We start from the raw sequence: 20,172 nt of genomic DNA, 5'->3' as shown, positions 1-20,172 counted from the left end.
ACATAAACGTCTATCTTATCTGAGTCATTGTATTTTGGGGGGGGGGGGGTCTCTATTACAACAGCTTAATCTAAATCTTCATCAATACAGAACTTACTAAATTCAGGTAGGGTGCTGCTATCTAAAAAAAAAAATTAAATATGCAATAGGGCAGTGGGTAACAAAGAAGCATACTGCAAACTGAGAAGCTGGTAGCCTCCTTGTTAACAGCAACAAAGCACATGGTCAACTGTCTCCTACAACAACATGGAATGCAAGCAACACACCAACTAAGCCCTAAGAGAAATGATTAGAAAAAGTCATAATGTGAAAATACCATCTACTTTTGTACCCCAAATCCAGAAGATTAGATTCTCACCCTGAAGCAACCTAGTGTCAAAGACCAAATTAAAGGTGCTGTTTTAGTTTCAGCTCGCCTCAAGGTAGCCAGTATTAAATTAAGGAGAGATAGGGATGGGTTAAACACATAAAACAGTCAATAAGAGGAAAAGTTTCTATATCTAATAACCTTGGGGTTGGTTAGTCCAACCTGAGGCTGACAAGAACAAATAGCCCAGAAACTTACTAAGTTTAAAAGGAATTGGATTTCTAGACAAGCTACAAACTTGATCTTCAGAAGCCTGCAACTGAAAAATGGAGTCATCTTTGTGGCCCCAATCCTGCACCAGCAGGAAGTAAGCCATGAAAGTGCTCCAAAGAAGGTAAAGTCTCCAAAGTCCAGTCACAAAGAAAAGTGAACAAGAAAGCCATCCCCAGAGAACAAAGCCAGGTGCCTTGATAGATGATGGGCAAGGGATTTACTTCTAGAGAGCAGAACCAGGGACAGTCAGCATGCGATGAGAACTGAAGTATTACTCCACTGCGTGCAGGAAATCATCACAGTTCCTGCCTGGAAGAATTAGATGACTGCTATGTATCAAAAATAACTGTATATTTTTCATTCTTCTTTTTCCCAATGGGAGTTATCTGTTCCCATTCCACAACTTTATATAGGGTATATAAAGGAAGAAAGAATGACAAAAGGGTCACTTGGCCCATGAAAAGTCACATGCACATTTCATGGAGAAGACTATGTTACCTAGAGACTTTGGACTTCAAGCTGAATGTAAGTAACTGGATGGGACTTTGGGCTGTCTTCTTTGGGAAAAGGCTAAGAGTGTTCTAAGAGTAAGAAAAGGGATGTGAAAGGTTAATGGATAGCCAGAGAAGCAGACTGAGGTACAGATTACTAAATGCCCTTCAATAATTTTTCTTTGCTTCATCCATTTAGCAACATACTCTCCTGAATTTCAGCTGAATATATTGTCATCCAGTTAGTGACTATAATTCCTAATATCCCTTGCAGCCAGGTATGATGGTGTAACTCAGTTTTGTCCAATGGAATGTGAGCAGAACTAAATGTGTGACCTCTAAATCATATTTCTATAAGCTTGTCCTCCATGTCCACCGTCCCCTCCCACAGGCTATATGAAACAATCTAGTAAGCTAGCCTTAATCAGAAAGATGATGATAACCCAGGGCAAGGGTTGGCTAACTTTTTTGGGAAACAGGTTAGAAAGTAATTCACTTCAGCTTTGTGGGTCACATATTCTCTGTCAGAACTACTCAACATTGCCATTGCAGGGAAAAAGCAACCATAGACAACATTTTAAAAGATTTTAAAAAACAGGTCAAAGGTTAGGTTTGACTTGCAAGCTATAGTTTGATAACTCCTGTCCTAGGCAATGGCAGAGCAGTCAGCTGGTTTTCTGCCACTGGTTCACCTCTGAATTAGGAGAGAGAAATAGAACTTATCCTTGTTTAAGTCATTCTAACCTAGAGATCTCTACATTTATAGAGTGCATCTTAGTATACACACACACACACACACATACACACACACACATTTAGGAATTAAACTTCCAACACAGATGACCATATATTTAACTTGTTTGAAATTCAGGAGAAAAAAAAGAGATGGAAAATATATCTTCAATCAGATGAAGATGAAGTTGCAAATCCATGTTCAAGGGAGACTTTAAGACTGCTGTAATGCTTTTTATACCAAAAAAAGCCATATGATATATAGTATATTATGAATATATTATATACAATAAAATATATATCACACCTAATGTGTTATATATAATAAAATACTATATATTATATATTTATATTTAAATATATAATAAAATATACATTATATATAATAAAACAGTAAATTATGTAAACTTTAAAGATACTCTGGGGATCTTTAAGAATCTGAAAATCATCTGAAGACATATGATAATCAGTCTAGAAAACGGAACTGCCTACCTGTCTATCATCAGTTTATTAAAAACAAATCAAACCATAAAATTAAAAATCTCAAAATATTTCTCTATCTTCACTCAAAATAGTGTACTGATGTTTTTCAAGTGTTAACTAATTTTAGAGCTTAAAGTGTTTGTTGGCAACTCTCCTAGAAGGAGGACACAATTATTTTTCCTCTAGGAAAAGAACATAATCTTAGCAATAATCTGGAACCATGGCTTGCAATCCCACTGAGTTTGGTAAGTGAATTTAGTGAGTAGTAGTTCCATGTAAGAAAACAAAAATTAGAGCTTCTCATACACATACCTGTTCCATATGTTCAAATACTGCCGGAGTAGCAATAGCAGCAGGTGCCTCTTCAATAATCTTCTGATGCCTGCGCTGCACAGAGCAATCACGACCAAACAAAGAGATAGCATTGCCATATTGATCTGCTAATATCTGCACCTCCAGATGACGAGATTGTTTGGCTAGTCTCATCACAAATATAGGAGATCCAGGGACTTCAGCTTGAACCTGTATTAGAAAAGAAAATAAAAAAATTTTAAGAGGCAAGTATTTTTCCTTCTATCTTGATAAGCTGCTTCGACTTCAACAGGCAGATGTCTAGAAGTTAATCAGTAAGAATACAAAAGTGAATAAAAAACAGTTCATGCCTTTGTTGATGTCTAAGATGCTGCATTCTTAGTTATATAACTAATATTAATCGATGAACATGAAAAAGTATGAACACTCAGTGTGTTACAAGGATAAAAAACAAAATATTTTGAGAACACACACACAAAGGGGTAAAATACTGCTGTCATCTCCAAACAGCCAAATGTACAACTTGCTCCAGATTAGATGCTTTTCTGCTTCACTTTACATCGTGTGCAGTATTTTTAGAGTCAAGGAAACTTCACCTTCAATTTTGAAGCACATTATCACTGGATACAGAATTTTATACTAGCAATTACTTTCTTTCAGCACCATAAAGATATCCCAATGCTTTCTGGTTTCCACTGTTTCTACTGAGATGTCAGTTATCAAACTGGTAGTTACTCCTCCAAAGTAATCTTTTTGTCCAGCTGCTTTAAGATTTCTTTCTCTCTCTTCTTTTTGGGGAGTGATGTGGCATATTTATTCTGACAAGTTTAGATGTGTTTTTCTTTGCACTTGTTCTACAGGGCTCATAGTGTTTTTTGGATCTGTGTTTTTATGAGTTCAAAAAAATTTTTAGCCATTTTCTCTTCACATATTATCTCTGTTCATGATTTCTTCAAATATTGCTGCTGTTCCATTCTTTTTCTTCTCTTTTGAGACTCAAAGTACATGATGTTAGTACTTCACAGTATCCCATACCTTTCATGTGCTGTTTCTTCTATGCTGTTTTACTATATGTCACCTCAAAACTCAGTGGCACTTAAGGACATAAACCATTTTATTTGCTTTGCTCATGAAGCTGTGCTCTTATCGCAGTTCTTCGGGTCTTGCCTGGAGGTCTCTCATGTGCATATATCCATCTGGTGGCTCAAGTGGAGCTGAATGGTCTCACTCAAGAGTCTGGTGACTTATTTTGAGGGTAGCTGGTGGTCTAGGGAAGTGTCAACTGCAACAGCTCATCTCTCTTGCATGTGAACTAATATACTAGTAGGCTATACCAAGCTTCTTCAATGCAGTAATCCAAGAGGGTGAGGGCAAAAGCTGCAAGGCTTCACAGGTTCCAAACTCTAGAAGTTACATAATACTGCTCTGGCCATATTCAAATGGCCTAAGCAAGCCATAAGGCCAGGTAAAATTCAAGGGGTAGGAAAAGAGGCGCCACCTCCTGATGGGAGGAAAGGCAAAGTCACATTGCAAAGGGATATAATACAAGGATGGGAGGAGTTACTGAGGCCATCTCTGCAAACAATTTATGAGGTCCACCCTCTGGCCACAATAATTCACATACCTCCCACATGCAAAATAGACTCACCCCCTCCCAAGACCCCCAAAGTCTCATCCAATCATGGCATCAGGCTTGACGTCCATTTTCTCATGAGTTATGTCCAGAAGCAAATGCTGCTCCTCAGGTCTGGCAACTCAGGTGCAGTTTCTCTTGATCCAAAGACCTGGGAACTAGAAAGACAAGTTATCTGCCCCCAACACCCCCAATATGTGATGATGAGATGGGGAGGATAACGGTAAAATATATTCCTGTTCAAAGAAATCGAGGATGGGATGTACATAGCAGTCACTGGTCCACAGTACTTCTGAAATCCAGTTTAGATGTTATAAGGTTTCCTCACTCCAGGGATACAGACTTTTTTTTATTTCTTTTTGGTGTTTTTTTTTTTTTTAATAGGTCTTGTTCTGCACCTTGGAAATAGTTTCCTAATTCATCACTCCCCTCTGCTCTTAGCTCTGTCCTCTGAACTACTGACTCTGCTCTCTGTGTAATCTTTTTATTCAATACAAATGATTAACAATTGAGGAGGTTTCTCAGTCTGAATTCTGTCCACAGGTAGTTGAAGTCCCAGAGGCCTCTTCAGTTTGAGCTATCTCTGTCACTTTTAGTCCCTCTGATGTATTTATCAATGCAAACCTCTTTAAATCTTCATGGGTCCTATGAATAACACTGGGAATTCACACCTTGCCCCAAACTTTTCACACACATACTTCAAAACAGACTCTCTACCTTTGGGTATTTCAGGCTGCTATGGAACAACACCTTAAGATCTTTAGAAGCCCTCTTTCATCCAGCTTAGAGAGAATCTACAGGTACTACCTTGACTATTTCTTAGCTCTTAAAAAATCTCACAGTTATTCTTGACTTTTATCCTGAAGACACTTTTTATTTTGAGAATCTTTTACCAATTGGAAAGAATGAGAAACAGTTCTAATTTAAAACTCAACAAGCTTGAAACACCTTCTTAAACCCATCTCATTGTTACAGTTACTTACTATAAGCAGTTAGAAGCATCTCACAGCTCATTCCATAACATTTTCTAGAGATCTGGAATAACTAGGTCCACAAATTCATTAAATATATTCTTCCTCAAATTATCTCAGGCAAATGTTCCACCATTTAAAGATGATGGGTTAACCCTTTCCCAGACTAACAACAATCCCTTAACTCCCTTTTCAGCCTTTTTTAACAGTCTGTTCACCATTCCTCCATACTTCATTAACAACTTCCTCACCATTTTCCAGCCTCTACCTATGAGCCAGTTTCAAAGCCAATGCCGCATTTTTTTTTCCTTATGGAAGTATCACACCTTTAGTTATCAATTGCTGTGTAAGTCTCGAATTGATGCCTAAAAAACCACCACAAATGATGACTTAGGACATGAACCATTTTATTTTATTTCCTCAGCAATTTGAGTGGAGTCAGTGGGGTGGGCCTTGTACAGATCACAAGGCTAGTCACCTGGTAACTTGTGAGAGTCTCACAAGGCTAGTCACCTGGTAACTTGAATGGGGTTAGATGTTCTGATTTATATGTCCCAAATGTGGCACTTGTCAGCCTTGACAGGACTCTTAATGTCTTAAGACAGGTTTGTTATCATCATCATCATTATTATTATTATTTGGTTCTTTTCTAGTTCTTCTGAATGGGAGGATTCATTTGAGCTATTTAGTTAACCTTACTGGAATGTAAGGGATGTTTTACATGAAATGTTCTGTTAATGGTCTAGACTCTCCAACTATTTGATTCCACAGTAATAAGCAGTTTTGAAGTGTCTAAAGGAGTTAGCATGTTGAATTAACATGTACTTCTGCTTCTAAGATGCTTTTTTAGATACCGCCAGGGAATGCAGGACAAGAATAGTGGGGGCAGAAGAGATTAGCATAACCATCGACACAGTTGTGGAAATTAGTATCCGGAGGCCAGGCGCAGTCAACTCACAAGGAGTGACCCCTCCCAAAAAGAAGAAAACTCTCTCAGTTCAGTCTCTGCACAGGCTGGGGCAGCAATCCCACTGTGACTATGCAGGTGCCTCTTTACCAACTCTCTCCCTCTGCAGGGCAGCAGTCTTCCTGCCTGCCCGTGACCTGTCAAGGCCGCCTGTCTGCAACCATGCAGGCCTCTCTCAGCAAACCTGTCCCTTCTGGGGCAGCTCTTTCTGTCTATACAAGTGTACTTTACTTTTCTGACCCTTTTCCTAATAAACCTACCCTTTAAATATAACTACTGTCTCTGTCTCATGGAGAAACTCGTCTGGGAAACTCAATGCGTGCCGCTGAAACGGGAGCTCTGGTGAAACCTTTCCCAGAGTGAACCCAAGGACCCTGCACTCCAAACCCACAGCCTTCAAAAACGACAACACAGGCACTGATTATTAATTAGGAATATTACAGAAAAGTGTACAGACAGGCAATATTCAAATTCTTCCATTCAAAATTCAATAATGCAGTACAACATGTTTATCAGTTTATCCGGTATGACATATCATGAAAGATCCAATTCATGAGAGTTTATCCCTTTAGCCCATGATAGTGAAACAAAAAGTTTGTTACTGAATTTTTTTTTAAGGACAAATAAAAGGTGGCTAAGGGTAGTAAAGATGGGACAAAGTAAAAGATAGTAGAAAAATATGAAAAGGTGGGAAGCCAGGAGGAAAGGCCAGATTGTATTCTAATTTTTCTTATTCTGACTCGTCTTTTCCTGGGTATAGTAGAAGGAAAAAAAGTGAGTGAGGCATGTGAGGGGAACTCTGTAGCAAGGAAGAAGAAACTCCAGTCTCCCAATTTTCCCTCTAAGATTTTGAAAAGAGATTTCCTCGGCTGCCTCCATAAGCAACCTTTAGTGTGGCCACATCAGCCTGTCTGCAAATCTGAGGATGAGGCTGAGAGAGGTTCTTGGCTTTCCACAGCCACCCTCAGTTCTCAGAATGTGGGGCCTGCCATAGGCTTGGTGTGCCAGGGTGTGGCAGCCATGCAGCACAGGCTAGGGTGTAGACAGCTGGCCAACAGTGTAGATGGGATATGAGGCAGAAACTCAGGAGCCAGTAACCAATTTGAACTAAAGTGACCAAGAGAGTCTGGGTCAAGCCAAGAGCATCTAGACCAGGAGTTGACCATATTATATACTTCATCTACAACACATAGAAGAGGAGCACAAAAATATACAAAGGCATTGATACTTCCATGTCACCCTGTGGTTCTATGACCCACACATAACATAGGTGGAAAAACTACCTGAGAAACTGAGCACTTTCATCTGAGAAAAGAACTCTACTATTTGAATCACCTTATTGAGTAAAACTTTAAATTAAATTGAATTTACTATTTTACCCTGCTAATAAGCAGGTGGAGCCTAGAAAAATTAGTTACAGACAAAATGAAAAATGAAATATTTTCTGGACATTCAAATTATATAGAAAGTTGAATCATGTATTTCTGATATACATGTAATTTACACAAAACAACTTGCACTTTACCTGTCTAAAGAGGTTAGGGAAGTCATCTGCATTGTTGACTTTTCTGATCCCTTTCCCTCCTCCTCCTTCTGAGGCCTTGATCATTACTGGATATCCAACTTCCTCTGCTGCCTTCAAGAAAGAGTGGTATTAGTAGGGAAACTGGCATTTTCTCCCTTCAAGAATGCTGCCATTTGGTAGGCCTATATGTATACTACTAGGTAAGAAGAAAAGAAAAAAAAAAGAACACCATTATAGTATTAGTTTGTGCCGAAGAAATTACCCTTTTTTGTAGGTTAAAAAAAAAGGTAACCTATTAGCAATTTCATGTGGTTCAATCTAAGACAATTCCAGATTGGTCAAAAACAATCAAACTATATCCTTACATATTATTTATACATTCATATATTAAGTTCAAAATAACAAGCACAGAAAATACATCAATGTTAGTTTATAAAAGAAAAATGAGTGGATATAAACCTTCACTTTTTACTTGATACATTTCTGCATATATTAGAATTTCTTTCTTACAGTATATAGGTATTCATGTATTATCTATAATTTTTATTAAAAAAATAAAGACATAAGTAGTTCACTTAATATAAATGGATGGCCTCAGTATAACTTTTGTCAACATAAAAGACTCAACAAATTGGAACTCTCAAGAACCTAAAAATTTTTTTCTCAACTTTTTGTAAAAGATAAAGCTAATAGCTCTCTTTTAAAGTTCCCTTAACTCTATTCTGTTTTATAAAGAGATTAAAAAAAGAGAGATTGATGAACTCAATTACTAGGTGAGGAATTATCAAAGAAACAGTCACAAATGTGGAAGACTTAAAACATATAGCAGTAGGATGTCAGTAAGAAAGAAGGTATATATGCAAACTCTAGGCATATATGCAAGCTCTCAGCCACTTAAAATATTTTACAAGAGTTTTAATGCTATGAGGGAAATGTTTATAGATAATATTAAGTAGGAAAACAACAACCAAGAATACTAAGGATATATATAGTAAGAACCTACTTTTACAATTATCACAATTATTATAATTATGGGAATCTATTAATAAAGATAATAATACTAGGAATCAAAAAAGGATAGTAGAGGGCCTCCCTGGTGGCGCAAGGGGTTGAGCGCAGCACTGTGAAGCTGTCCACAGCCTCTGCAGCATGAGTTCGATCCTTGGCCAGTGAGCTACCCATATGGCACAGCAGACCTCTCCTGACTCGCCCACTGCTCCCCTCAGCAGTGTACTTCCATCTGTCTGCCTGTTCTGTTCCCCACTATGTCTCTGGTGAATATTCCCACCTCTCACACCTCTGGCCTGTACCTCAGTTCTTGTAATCATAAATAAATCTTCTAAAAAAAAAAAAAGGATAGTAGAAAATACATGTATATGCTATCAGCATTTAACCCTGGATAGTAGGTTTATGGGCGTTTTTTTAATTTTCATTTCAATTCTGGCTTTCCAAATTTTCTACTAGAAAATTTTATATTTATAACCAGAAAGAATAGGAATTTCAATTGATTGCTAGTTTCTGATAAAGGTTTTCTATTCTTTTTGCAAATTACAGCAAATAGAATATAGCATTTGCAATTCAATGATATGTTAATTCTTATTAAGGAGATTACAGGATATTTAACTTGAAATGCAAATAATAGAGCAAAATTAGTTGAGCATTCAAATTCAAATTCCTCCTGAATTTATAACATACAGGTCAAACACCAGCAGTGTGTTTTTCTATAACAGCCTCTTTCATCACCTACCTGGAGGCATAGCTGACATTTCCAACTGGTTAAAAAGTAAAAGTAAAAGGTAAACAAACTAGAGAAAACTATGAAGAAAAGATAATGTTGGAGAAAGAATCTCCTTTTGTTTTTGTTCATATTTCTACATAGATGGACAATAACTTTCAGCCTCTCTTGGCGCCCTCTCATTCAAGGGAAAAACAAGGGCAAAACAAATTATGTGATTGGTCAGTTTGGAAGGAGGAACTGAGCATGCCTAGTTTATTTTCTTTCCCTTTGGGATCAGCTGACTGCATAGAACATATGCTCTCTGTCAGCTCTTATTTAATAAGCTGAACAGTAGAGTCACCGTCTACACAGAGGGAAGTTCATGGTTTTTCAGCAACAATAATATCTATGAGAGCCTGATTAACTCTGATGTTCAGTTTACAAAGCTGACTGTTGCTACACACTTAAGCCACTGTCACCATTATCTCTACTTGCAAAAAATCTGACACTTTGATTTCTATCTGCTTGGCTTCTTGGTTCTGAACTTAAGCAGAAGAATGTTTGCTGTTTGCTGCCTACCTATTGTCCCACCCTCCAAACATACACACTAATAAGTAGTGCAAAGGACTTCTCAGTACTTTATTTAAGGACTGATTAAACCAGCCAAGAAATGGTCTGTCCAGATGAGCAGTTTCCTTCAAAACAATTTAATTATTTATGTTAAATAGAAGTAATTTCCTCACTCTATTTTATCAACACCTTGTCTTACAACCCAAATGCCATCACAGGTATATGTCACAAACTAGACTCCTAATTCCTGTATTTGTGACTATAATTAATTATTCCCTAGAGTTATAGTGACCTACCTCCAGACCATCATCCACGTCCTTTACGTAACCCTTTTCATACAGTTCCTGGGGAACATTTAAAATGCGTTTTGAAAAATCATTTTCCTGCCAGTCTACACGAAGGCCTGAAACAAACAACAGTGATTTAAAAGCAGTAACAAGAGCATCTCTTCCTGTCAATTTTCTGCTATACCGTCTTTAAAATGTTCATATTTATCCAAAATTGAGGATAGGTGAGAGGAAAAAGGATGCCATAAAACTCTAACAGTCCTTGGGTTAACAGCATTTAGCTACAGCCAGACCTGGCAACTTGGGTTTTTACACTGGAAACAGCCAGGAGAGCTCATCGAGAGAAACTGATAAAAATGCAAGGGCATACAAGACCAAAAAAAAGAAAAAGGAAAGGAAAAAAACCCATGTCAGACTTCTCACAGCAACTCAAGCAGGCAAAATACCTTCGATTTGTGTGTTGAGGCCTGCTCCAGGGCCAGAGGTTTGGGAAATAATTCAATCTTTATGAGCCCTTGGAAATGGAAATGGTGGTTTTATTGGCCTCAGTAGAGTCATGATTCCATGTTCCCGAATGTCCCTGTACTCAGCCACAAGGGGAAAGCTATAGACTCTCCATTCAAACAAGAACAAATTCCAGTATTTTATTTTAAACTGTTTGACCCTGCAGGTCTGGAGAGGATATTGCAATACCCCTGGAGAACAGGAGTAACAAAAGTTCAAATCTGTTCAGCCTCAAGACAATGGTCTCTCCCAGTTGAAAGAGGTTTTAGTGTGTGTCTGTTCCCTGTGTTTGAGTATTGAAAGCATGCTGTTATCACCTATAATAATTCGTAAGGCACTCTTCAAAGGACTTGACAAGAATAAATCATTTTAAGAAAAATTTTATCTTTTCCGCATGCCTGGAAGAGGTGGCTAAATGATCTCATTTTCTGCCATAGAAGTCTTAAGAAAAATGAGAGATTGAAGGTATTAAACAAGTAAAGCAAATCATCAATAGATTATGAGCTGATATCAAGAAAACACTGGCAGGCAAACATTTCAATAGGTGGATTTAAATTTTCCAGGCCACCTGCTAGGCAAGTTCAAAGGCCTAAGTCTGCCTAAAACATCCAACTGTGAGGAAGATTCTAGCCTACCCAATGTTGATCTGAATCCAGAGAACCACATGAGTTTTCCCAGAGTTTCTCCAAATTAGGTACCACACACATTAAATCATAATGTACATTAAATCACAATGTATCATCTGACTAGCTGGTAGAAAATTGATATTCCTAAGGCATGATAAGAACCACAGGTGCATCAATTAGCTGGGAGATAAAAGATGCTATTAATCAACTTGGATTCTATTTCTTGTCAAGCATCCCAATATATTTTAAATAAACTTAAGTTCTAAGCTACAGCCTGAAATACTCTACTGAGCTTTTCTGCACTTTAAGAAACAAACAAGAAATAATTTCTTACCACTGCCACTCCAGGGAAGAGTTGGGATACCTGCAGTTTGAGCAACTATAGAAGATGCAATCTTATCCCCCAAAGCCCACATGGCCTGGCTTGGAGGACCTAAAAACAAAAAAAAAAGAACTCTCACTGTAACATTTTGGCCTTATTTCTATCACATACATTTTTTTCATCCATATAATTATTTTTATATGTGTCCTCCTCTATCTTTAGGATAGTAATCTCTAGGGAGACTACTGTGTTTTGATTTCTTTTTGTACTATTTGTAGAGCCTAATGTAGTAAGATTTTTATACACAGTGACAGTTCAATATATGTATATATATGCTGAATTAAATTCCTGACCAATTTAACTCTGATTTTGTTGTCCTTCATGATCCAACTTTGCTGTTGTTGTTGTTTTTTTTTCTTTTTTAACCAATACCCTAAAATAAGGACTACAAAGTTTGGGGTTTCAAGTATGAAGTATTATACTCTCTTTAGTCTTAAAGGAACTCAAAAGGGAGTTCTGTTTTTAATAGGGTTTACAAAGCATAAGCATCATTGTGGAAGGTCTCTGAGACAGAGATAGAAATGTTTTAAGTCATATAACCTCAATTTCTCTCTCTGCCATAAGCAGGGAAGAAAAGACAGAAGAAATAGCTCTCATTCATTAGAACACAATCTATATCCTTAAATATGAAGGTGCTGAATCATATGTAAGGGCACACTGCCAGGGTATATCCTAAGTATTAAGTTATTTTTACTATGCAAAAATACGCCCTTTCTCTGCCTATTTTCTTAAGACTGGTGGCAAAGTTTTAAGCATTTTTGGAATCAAAGACTCCTCCATATTTCATGGAAAAGAACCAAGGAAAAGAAAATGCAATCAAGATGCAAAGAGAGGGCCTCTCTGGTGGCACAAGGGGTTAAGCACCGCACTATGAGGCAACCCTCAGCCTCTGTAGCACGAGTTCGATCCTTGGCCGGCCAGGGAGCAACCCACATGGTGCAGGCAGACCTCTCTTGACTCACCCACTGCTCCACTCAGCAGTGTACTTCAGTCAATCTGCCTGTTCTGTTCCCCACTCTGTCTCTGGTGAATCCTCTCATCCCCCGCATCTCTGGCCTGTACCCCAGCTCTTGTATGCATAAATAAATCTTTTTTTAAAAAAAAGATGCAAAGAGATAAGCAGGGTGTAAGAAATGGAAAAAAGAAAATAGCTGTAAGAGCTGCTGATTAAAAAAAAAAAAAAAAGCCCAGAGCATGCTCAACAGAAGAAAAGCAGGATGCAGAGTGTAGTATGAGCAACATCAACAGAGACAAACAGAGAGAGGAACAGGGCCTCCCTGGTGGCACAAGGGGTTAAGACGCAACTGATGAAGTTATCCGCAGCCTCTGCAGCACAAGTTTGATCACCCCACCGGCCAGGGAACAGCCCAATGGCACAACCCTCTTCTGACTCGCCTGCTGCTCCTCTCAGCAGTGTACTTCAGTCAATCTGCCTATTCTGTTCCCTGCTCTGTCTCTGGTGAATCCTCTCACCCCCCCACACCTCTGGCCTGTACCCCAGTTCTTGTATGCATAAATAAATAAGTCTTCAAAAAGCAAAAAAAGAAAGAGGCAGGAACACTTATGCCAAAAACACTTACCCATAAAGGCGATGCCATTTTTCAAAAGAAGTTCTGGAAGCTTGGGATTCTCAGAAGCATGACCCCATCCAGCCCACACTGCCTACAAGGGAACACAGTATGAGTTATTCTTAAAATTCATACTAAAATAACCTAATGAACCGTATTACTTTCTGCCAAGACTGACCCTACCCTACGACGCACAATGGCTTCACAGCAGCCTTATGCTAATTCCATTTTGGTGCTTGATTCTTGGCAAACATCTTATGGAACAGCAATAAATAGTCCATTTTGACCTCTGAAGAGATCAAAACCAAATTGAAACTGGTATTAAAATCCATCAAGGCTTTTTGCTCTTTAGAAAACCCAATTCATAGTCTTCCAAGTAGACTCTATAGAATGGTCTCTAGAAATATAGGTTATCTTTCACAGGTTCATTGTCTTTGACTTTCTTTCAACCCCACCTAATGGTTATACTAACATAGAAGTCTCAAGTTTTTGTTTTTGCTTTTTCTCTTTGGATTATAAGCTACCTATTCTAAACTTTCTAACACAATGAGATAGGAAAGAAACAACCAACTTCTATACCACCTTATTTGGGGCTAAAAATATTCCACAGGAAATAAGCATCTTTTATTTACTTGGGATGGTTTGAAGGTGACATTGATAGAATAATCTGAGAGATCCTTCCAAACCTCCTCTTGTATTACATTTGTTTTGACTCATTCATTCTGTCCATCTTCCCCTTCCCTAACATTTAGTCCATATAAAGGCATTTATCAATTTTCAACAAAGATGCTTTATATAAAATTAAAAGTTGTTTCCTGGATATCTCCTTATGCCAAATGGTGAAATGGCAGAATTTGGTTTTAAATAACACATTAGCTTCTCTTACTTGCACCGGGATCCTTTTAGCTATATCAAGAATTAATTCCACATTTGCATAGTTGTTGTTGTTTGGTCCTCCAGGTACAGGCACATAGTGATCTGCCATCTTAATGTATTCTAAAAATGCAAGCAAATTAATAGAGAACATATGCTTTATTTTCAGTCCTATATTGGCAAAGCAAAATTATGTCAAAACAAGGTACTATCACAGGCAGCCACAGGACAAACTGCATTAATGGGGATAATTTCCAGGATCATTTAGTTGATGGCTCTGATTTTGTCAAATCATAGGCACAAATTCTGCATTAATCTCATATTTAAGAAGCCTTATGCTAAAAGCGGTTCTCAAACATTTAACTTTGTTAGACCTTTCTGAAGGGTACTCATGATTCCTATATAAAGGATGATGTGCTTATCACTTTAGAGGTCTATGTATTCTATTCTGAGAAAAAGTTCTAATCCTGATACCCTTTATCTTTAAACTTGCACTGCACTCAAGAAAGCCCTTTTCCTGCTATAGAGCTGACAGAAAGAGGAAAGAGGGTAGCAGAGTCTGGAAGGTTTATAGACTAGCTATATGTTTAAAAAGGGTTTATCAGGAATGTTGGAGATAGTAAGTTTTTGAAAGAGACTTTTAAAAGACTACTTCTTTCCCTGGCCTTTTTTTGCTTAGTATTCAGTTTCAAATTTGTTACCTGATGTCTCTCTACTTCTACTGGCAACTTGTAGCAGAACAGTTACAATGTGCAAGGATTTTATTAAGCACTTTTTACCTATTATCTCATTTAATTCTTAATAGTACTATACATGATAGGTATTATTAGTACCCATTTTACAGGAAATTATGGTTTGGAACAGTTAAATAACTTGTTCAAAATCCATCTACATCATATTTATTAACATACCTTTTCTATCTTATTCTTAATTTAAAAGATTTTAAGTCCTAAAAAATTCTATTCAAAGTACAGTTATAAGGCCCTACAATTTGTTCAAAACAAAAATATTTATTTTTCTTTTCATTTATAAGAGGGGAAAGATGTTATTTTTAAAAATTAGATAAAAAATATCTAATGTAATAATGCTATTTTTTAAGTCAATAACACCCATTACCCCACCATTTGGAGAAAGTTCATGCCTTATATACTAGAAACTATAAATTGTTAACCAATTTCACAATATATTGTGGATATCTTCCTATTTATTATGACAGAGATCTTTTTAATACATATTTACTGTTTGTGTCTGTTTATGTATGTGTATATATATATTTAAAACCTATATACTCAATATGTAGTGTTTCTATAGTTCACAATTCACTTAACTTATTGCTGAATATTTAAGTCATTAATAATTTAATAATAATTAAAAATCCTAATCTATAATTGCTTTGGTTTGCATTTCTTAGATTATCTTTGGTACTGAATCTCTTTTCATATGTTTATTGCCCTTTATAATTCTATTTTCATGGACATGTTTCATGCCTGTTCATTTCCTACCAAAGGGTGTCTTTCTCCTGTTATAGGTAGAAACTCTTAGTTAATATGTTTTTACAGATTATCGTTTGTCTTTAACATTTTTTAATTTGCTAAATAAATTTTTATGTAGTCAAATCTAAATTTCTTTGTAGTTTTGTTTTTTTCTATAGTCCTGTGGCCCTTTTGCTTCTCCCTTCTCTTATCTGCACAAGCGCACGCACACACACACACACACACACAGAGTCTACAAAGGTATTGTCACCACCAACCAACCGCAGTTCAGTTCTACCAATAAATCTTCTATTATCATTAGTGTAGATACTGAAGAAAGGAGAAGTAGTTCCCACAGCCCATAATTACCACCAGACTCACTATTCTATAGTGTATTCAAAAGAAAATTTATTTATTTTTTTAATTTTTTTCCAAAGATTTATTTATTTATTTATACAAGCACTGGGTACAGTCAGAAGCGCGGGAGGGTGAGAGAATTCACCAGAGCCAGAGCGGGGAGCAGAACAGGCAGAAGGACCTAAGTACACTGCTGAGGGGAGCAGCGGGCGGCAGGAGAGGTCTGCGCGCCATGTGGGACCCTCCTCCGGTGGCCGGGGAGCAGCCGGGGATCGAACCGGCGCCGCAGAGGCCGCGGGCAGCTTCGCAACCCAGCGCTCAACAGCTGCGCCACCAGGGAGGCCCTCAAAAGAAAATTTAAAGACTCCCCTGAGGGCCTCCCCTGGTGGCGCAGCGGTTGAGCGCTGGGCTGCAAAGCTGCCCGCAGCCTCTGCAGCGCTGGTTCGATCCCCGGCTGCCGGCGAGGGTCCCACATGGTGCGCAGACCTCTCCTGCCATGCCTGCTGCTTCCCTCAGCAGTGTTATTTCGTTAGTCTGCCTGTTTTGTTCCCCGCTCTGGCTCTGGTGAATTCTCTCACCCTCCCGCTCTTCTGACTGTACCCAGTGCTTGTATAAATACATCAAAAAACTCCCCTGAGAAGAGAACACTCAATTCCTTACATGGATTTCACTAATCATCCACCTCTCCAACTTTCCCATCAATATTACAAAATAAAAATATGAAACTGGTCAACTTACTATAATATCTAATATTGTCATTATTCCTATCGCTGTTTGCAGTTTCTTTTAACCTTAATTTTGCCTGTTCCCCTCTAGTGGCAGAGTATGAAGCCTCTCTTTCAAGTTAACTCTCCTATCTAGAGCTCCTTTTCCATAACGTTTTTAATTGTAAAAATAATTTGTGTTTTAAACTGGATTACAGTAATAACTGCAAGAGGGTATACATTTACTAAAACTGGAATGGAACGCTTTTAAAGAGTTGCTTTATAGCATATAAATTATACTCACAATGCTATTTAAAATAACTGAATAGAAAGGTTAGAAAAGATGAGAAAAGAGAAGTCATCAATAATACCAATTCCTTAATTCAATACCACGGTTACTGTAACACTTTCTAGCATTCTAATTTTTAAATAACTTTTAAAGAAATTGTAAAATTGTATAGACTATGTTTTAAAAGTTGGGGAAAGCAGAAACACAAATAGAAATGAAAATACCCCAAAATCCCATCCCTAGAGATAACTAGTATCGCTGCTTTGGTTTATGTTGCAAAGCCTTTTTCCCCCCCTGACTATATGCTTTTTTCCCTATTATTACATCATGCTATCAATCTCCTTTTAGCCAACTTTTTTCTTAGCAGTTGTGACAGACACTATTCTGTCTATCCTCATGACTCCAGTCTTCAGGTATTCATATATTAAACAATTCCCATTCTTGAGTGTGGGCAGGATCTATGACTTGCTTCAAGTCAAAAGAACATTGCAAAGATATGGAGATTTCACTTCCACGATAACATTACATAAGGACTTAACTGATCATACTAAGAGACTCTCACTTGCTGTCTGAGGCAGCAGGTGGTTATTTTTGAATGGCCCCTATGATAATTTGTTAACAGTAGTTTCCAGCCAACAATCAGCTAAATCCTCAGGCCCTCAACCTGACAGTCCACAAAAAAAACTGAACATTGCAACAACCACGTGGGCTTGAAAGCAGATGCATCCCTAGTCAGAGGAGATTGCAGCTGAGGTGACAACTGATAGCTGTCTTGTGATGGCCTGAAGCAAAAGCCCAGGCAAAGCTGTGCCCTTACCTACAGAAACTGAGATAAATGTCTTTTATTTTAAGTTGCTAAGTTTATGGGAATACTGTTATATGATAATAGATAATTAATTCCCAAAGAAAAAGAAAAAGAAAACCCACAAATCAGAATGTATTCTCATACTAATAAATGTTATTCCATATTTATTTTTAACCACTGCAGGCTACTTCATAAAATTGGCATACCACATTTTACTTAACTAACCCACTAATGTTGGACACTTACATTACTCCCAGTTTCTCACTATTTTAAATAATACTAGAGTGAATACCCTTATATGAATATATTTGCCCCATTAGTGATTGTTGTTCCTCAGAATGAATACTGAGAATTAGAATGTCCTGGCCAAATACAGGCATATTCTTGCCCACCTGTACTCCTAATCCCATGTAGTTCCTTCTGCCATAGGCCTCGTGTGTACATCAACTCTCCTCTTGTCTACTTTCTCTCAGACTTTACACATCCCTTCCTGTCCAAGTCTCTTTCATTGTGAAAAATAGTTTGTTGACTGAATTGCTCTTTTAGTTATTGTCTTTTTTTCTTCCCTTATCCAAAATACTTTAAGAACTTACTCACATTGGCTATCTCCACATCACTTTCCATTCATGATCCTTAATATCTGCAGACTCATTTTGTTCCTGTTTAATTATTCTTGCAAAGGCTACCAATGATTTCCTTATTGCTGGACAGGTTTCCATTCCTATGTTATTAAATCCTTTACACATTTAACTCTTATTAAAATTTTCTTCTTTTTTTATTTTAATGGATTTTTTTAATTTTTATATAATTCTTACATCATTTTTCATTTTTGCACAATGTATGCATTTTCATTTTGGTTATATTCCCCATACAATTGCACCCCCCCCCCTTATTTTGACCCTAATCCTTCCTCTCCCACCCCTCCCCGCCCAGTAGTGTGTCTCTGGTCTATAGTTGCTTGTTGATTTTGATTTTCACTTTGTATTAATTAGTCTTCTTCCTGGTCCCATATTTAGGTTTTCTAAATTCCTGCTATGAGTGAGACCATCCAGTATTTTTCTTTTTCTTTCTGATTTATTTCACTGAGCATGATCCCTTCTAGCTCTATCCATGTTGCTGCAAACTGCATGTGTTTATCTTTTTTGATTGCTGAGTAATATTCCATTGTGTATATGTACCACATCTTCTTGATCCAGTCATCTATAAAATTCTCTTTTCTTTTTCTTCCATCTCTCTAATGATTTCTTCTCAGTTCTTGTTTATGGAACTATTTTCCTCAATCTACCCCTAAATGTTATTCTTTTATACAAGTTCATCTGTGGTCTTCTTAATTTTCTATCTGTTCTTTCAGGGGGTAATGTTAATTACCACGTATGTGCTGTTAATAAAGACTCTTAATCTTCAGCTCTCGTTATTTTAAGTTCTGGAAGAACATATTAAAAGTTTTGTAGCATTTATAGGATCTTCTTGTACCATAAGTACTTGAGGCCTAATCTGCACCCCCCACCCCATAAAAATCACAGCTCTTGCTATGTTATCTATTATTTTGCCCTGTTGAAGGTATTATCACCTGCCTACTCAACTGAAAATTAGTGATTTAATTCTCACAATCACCAAATCTTGCCAATTTCTGCCATGGAATACCCTTCTCTTTCCCCTAAATAAATGCTCTATTAACTCTTACTCCTTGTCGAAGCATAAGTTCTTTCAGAAAGCTTTCTCTTAACTCTATGTGCTCACAGAATCCTCTGCATATGTTTACTAAAGAATTTACCTCATTATATTGAAATTGTTTCTGAGACAAGATCACCTGTTGGTCCACATGTTCACTGAGTGAATGACTAAATGAGTTAAGAGCACTACGTATAAATGGAAGGGAGCTGGGGAAGAAATCATGCAAGGTGGTTTACATTGTTATAGAAAAATCTTATCTTTACAACTATCCTTCTATCCTTTTGATCTTCCTTGCACAGATTAAAAAAAAAAAAAAAACATGGCTGAGAGATGTTAAAGGGTCAAGCTGAATGATTTTACAGAATCACATCTGTTTTCCAATAAATTGGTGCCTTCTCTTCTTCTAAAAAGATGACATAATGACCCGAAGTCTTTAGGAACAGTCTTATTAACATCATTGTTTCAAGACAGATGTATATAGACTGAAACGGGTTTTAAAAGAGAGCTCTTTAAAGAATGAAGCCATGTTATCTGTACATTCTCTTCTTTAGAAATTATACCTTAATGACACAAAAAGTACAAAAGAAGCAAAACTAGCCACACCTCTCTGCTATACCGATAGACTTTATCTACAGCCAGCAGATGGAGAA

The 20,172-nt window shown here is 37.3% G+C and overlaps 1 protein-coding gene across 1 annotated transcript in view; it reads right to left on the bottom strand.

Annotated features, from left to right (window-relative positions):
* Positions 1–20,172, bottom strand: part of ACACA (acetyl-CoA carboxylase alpha) — a gene marked incomplete at both ends in the record, with an annotated part of 253,999 nt that overhangs the window by 148,739 nt on the left and 85,088 nt on the right. Inside the window, 6 exons of the mRNA XM_084237949.1 lie at positions 2,599–2,808; positions 7,695–7,805; positions 10,278–10,384; positions 11,733–11,831; positions 13,361–13,442; positions 14,235–14,344. Of these exons, the coding sequence (XP_084094075.1) occupies positions 2,599–2,808; positions 7,695–7,805; positions 10,278–10,384; positions 11,733–11,831; positions 13,361–13,442; positions 14,235–14,344 (719 nt within the window). The remainder of the gene's footprint in view (positions 1–2,598; positions 2,809–7,694; positions 7,806–10,277; positions 10,385–11,732; positions 11,832–13,360; positions 13,443–14,234; positions 14,345–20,172) is intronic.

This window comes from Talpa europaea (genome assembly GCF_964194135.1).
Source record: "Talpa europaea genome assembly, chromosome: 7".
NCBI classification, from domain to species: Eukaryota; Metazoa; Chordata; class Mammalia; order Eulipotyphla; family Talpidae; genus Talpa; species Talpa europaea.
This window is presented reverse-complemented; position numbering and strand designations above follow the sequence as displayed.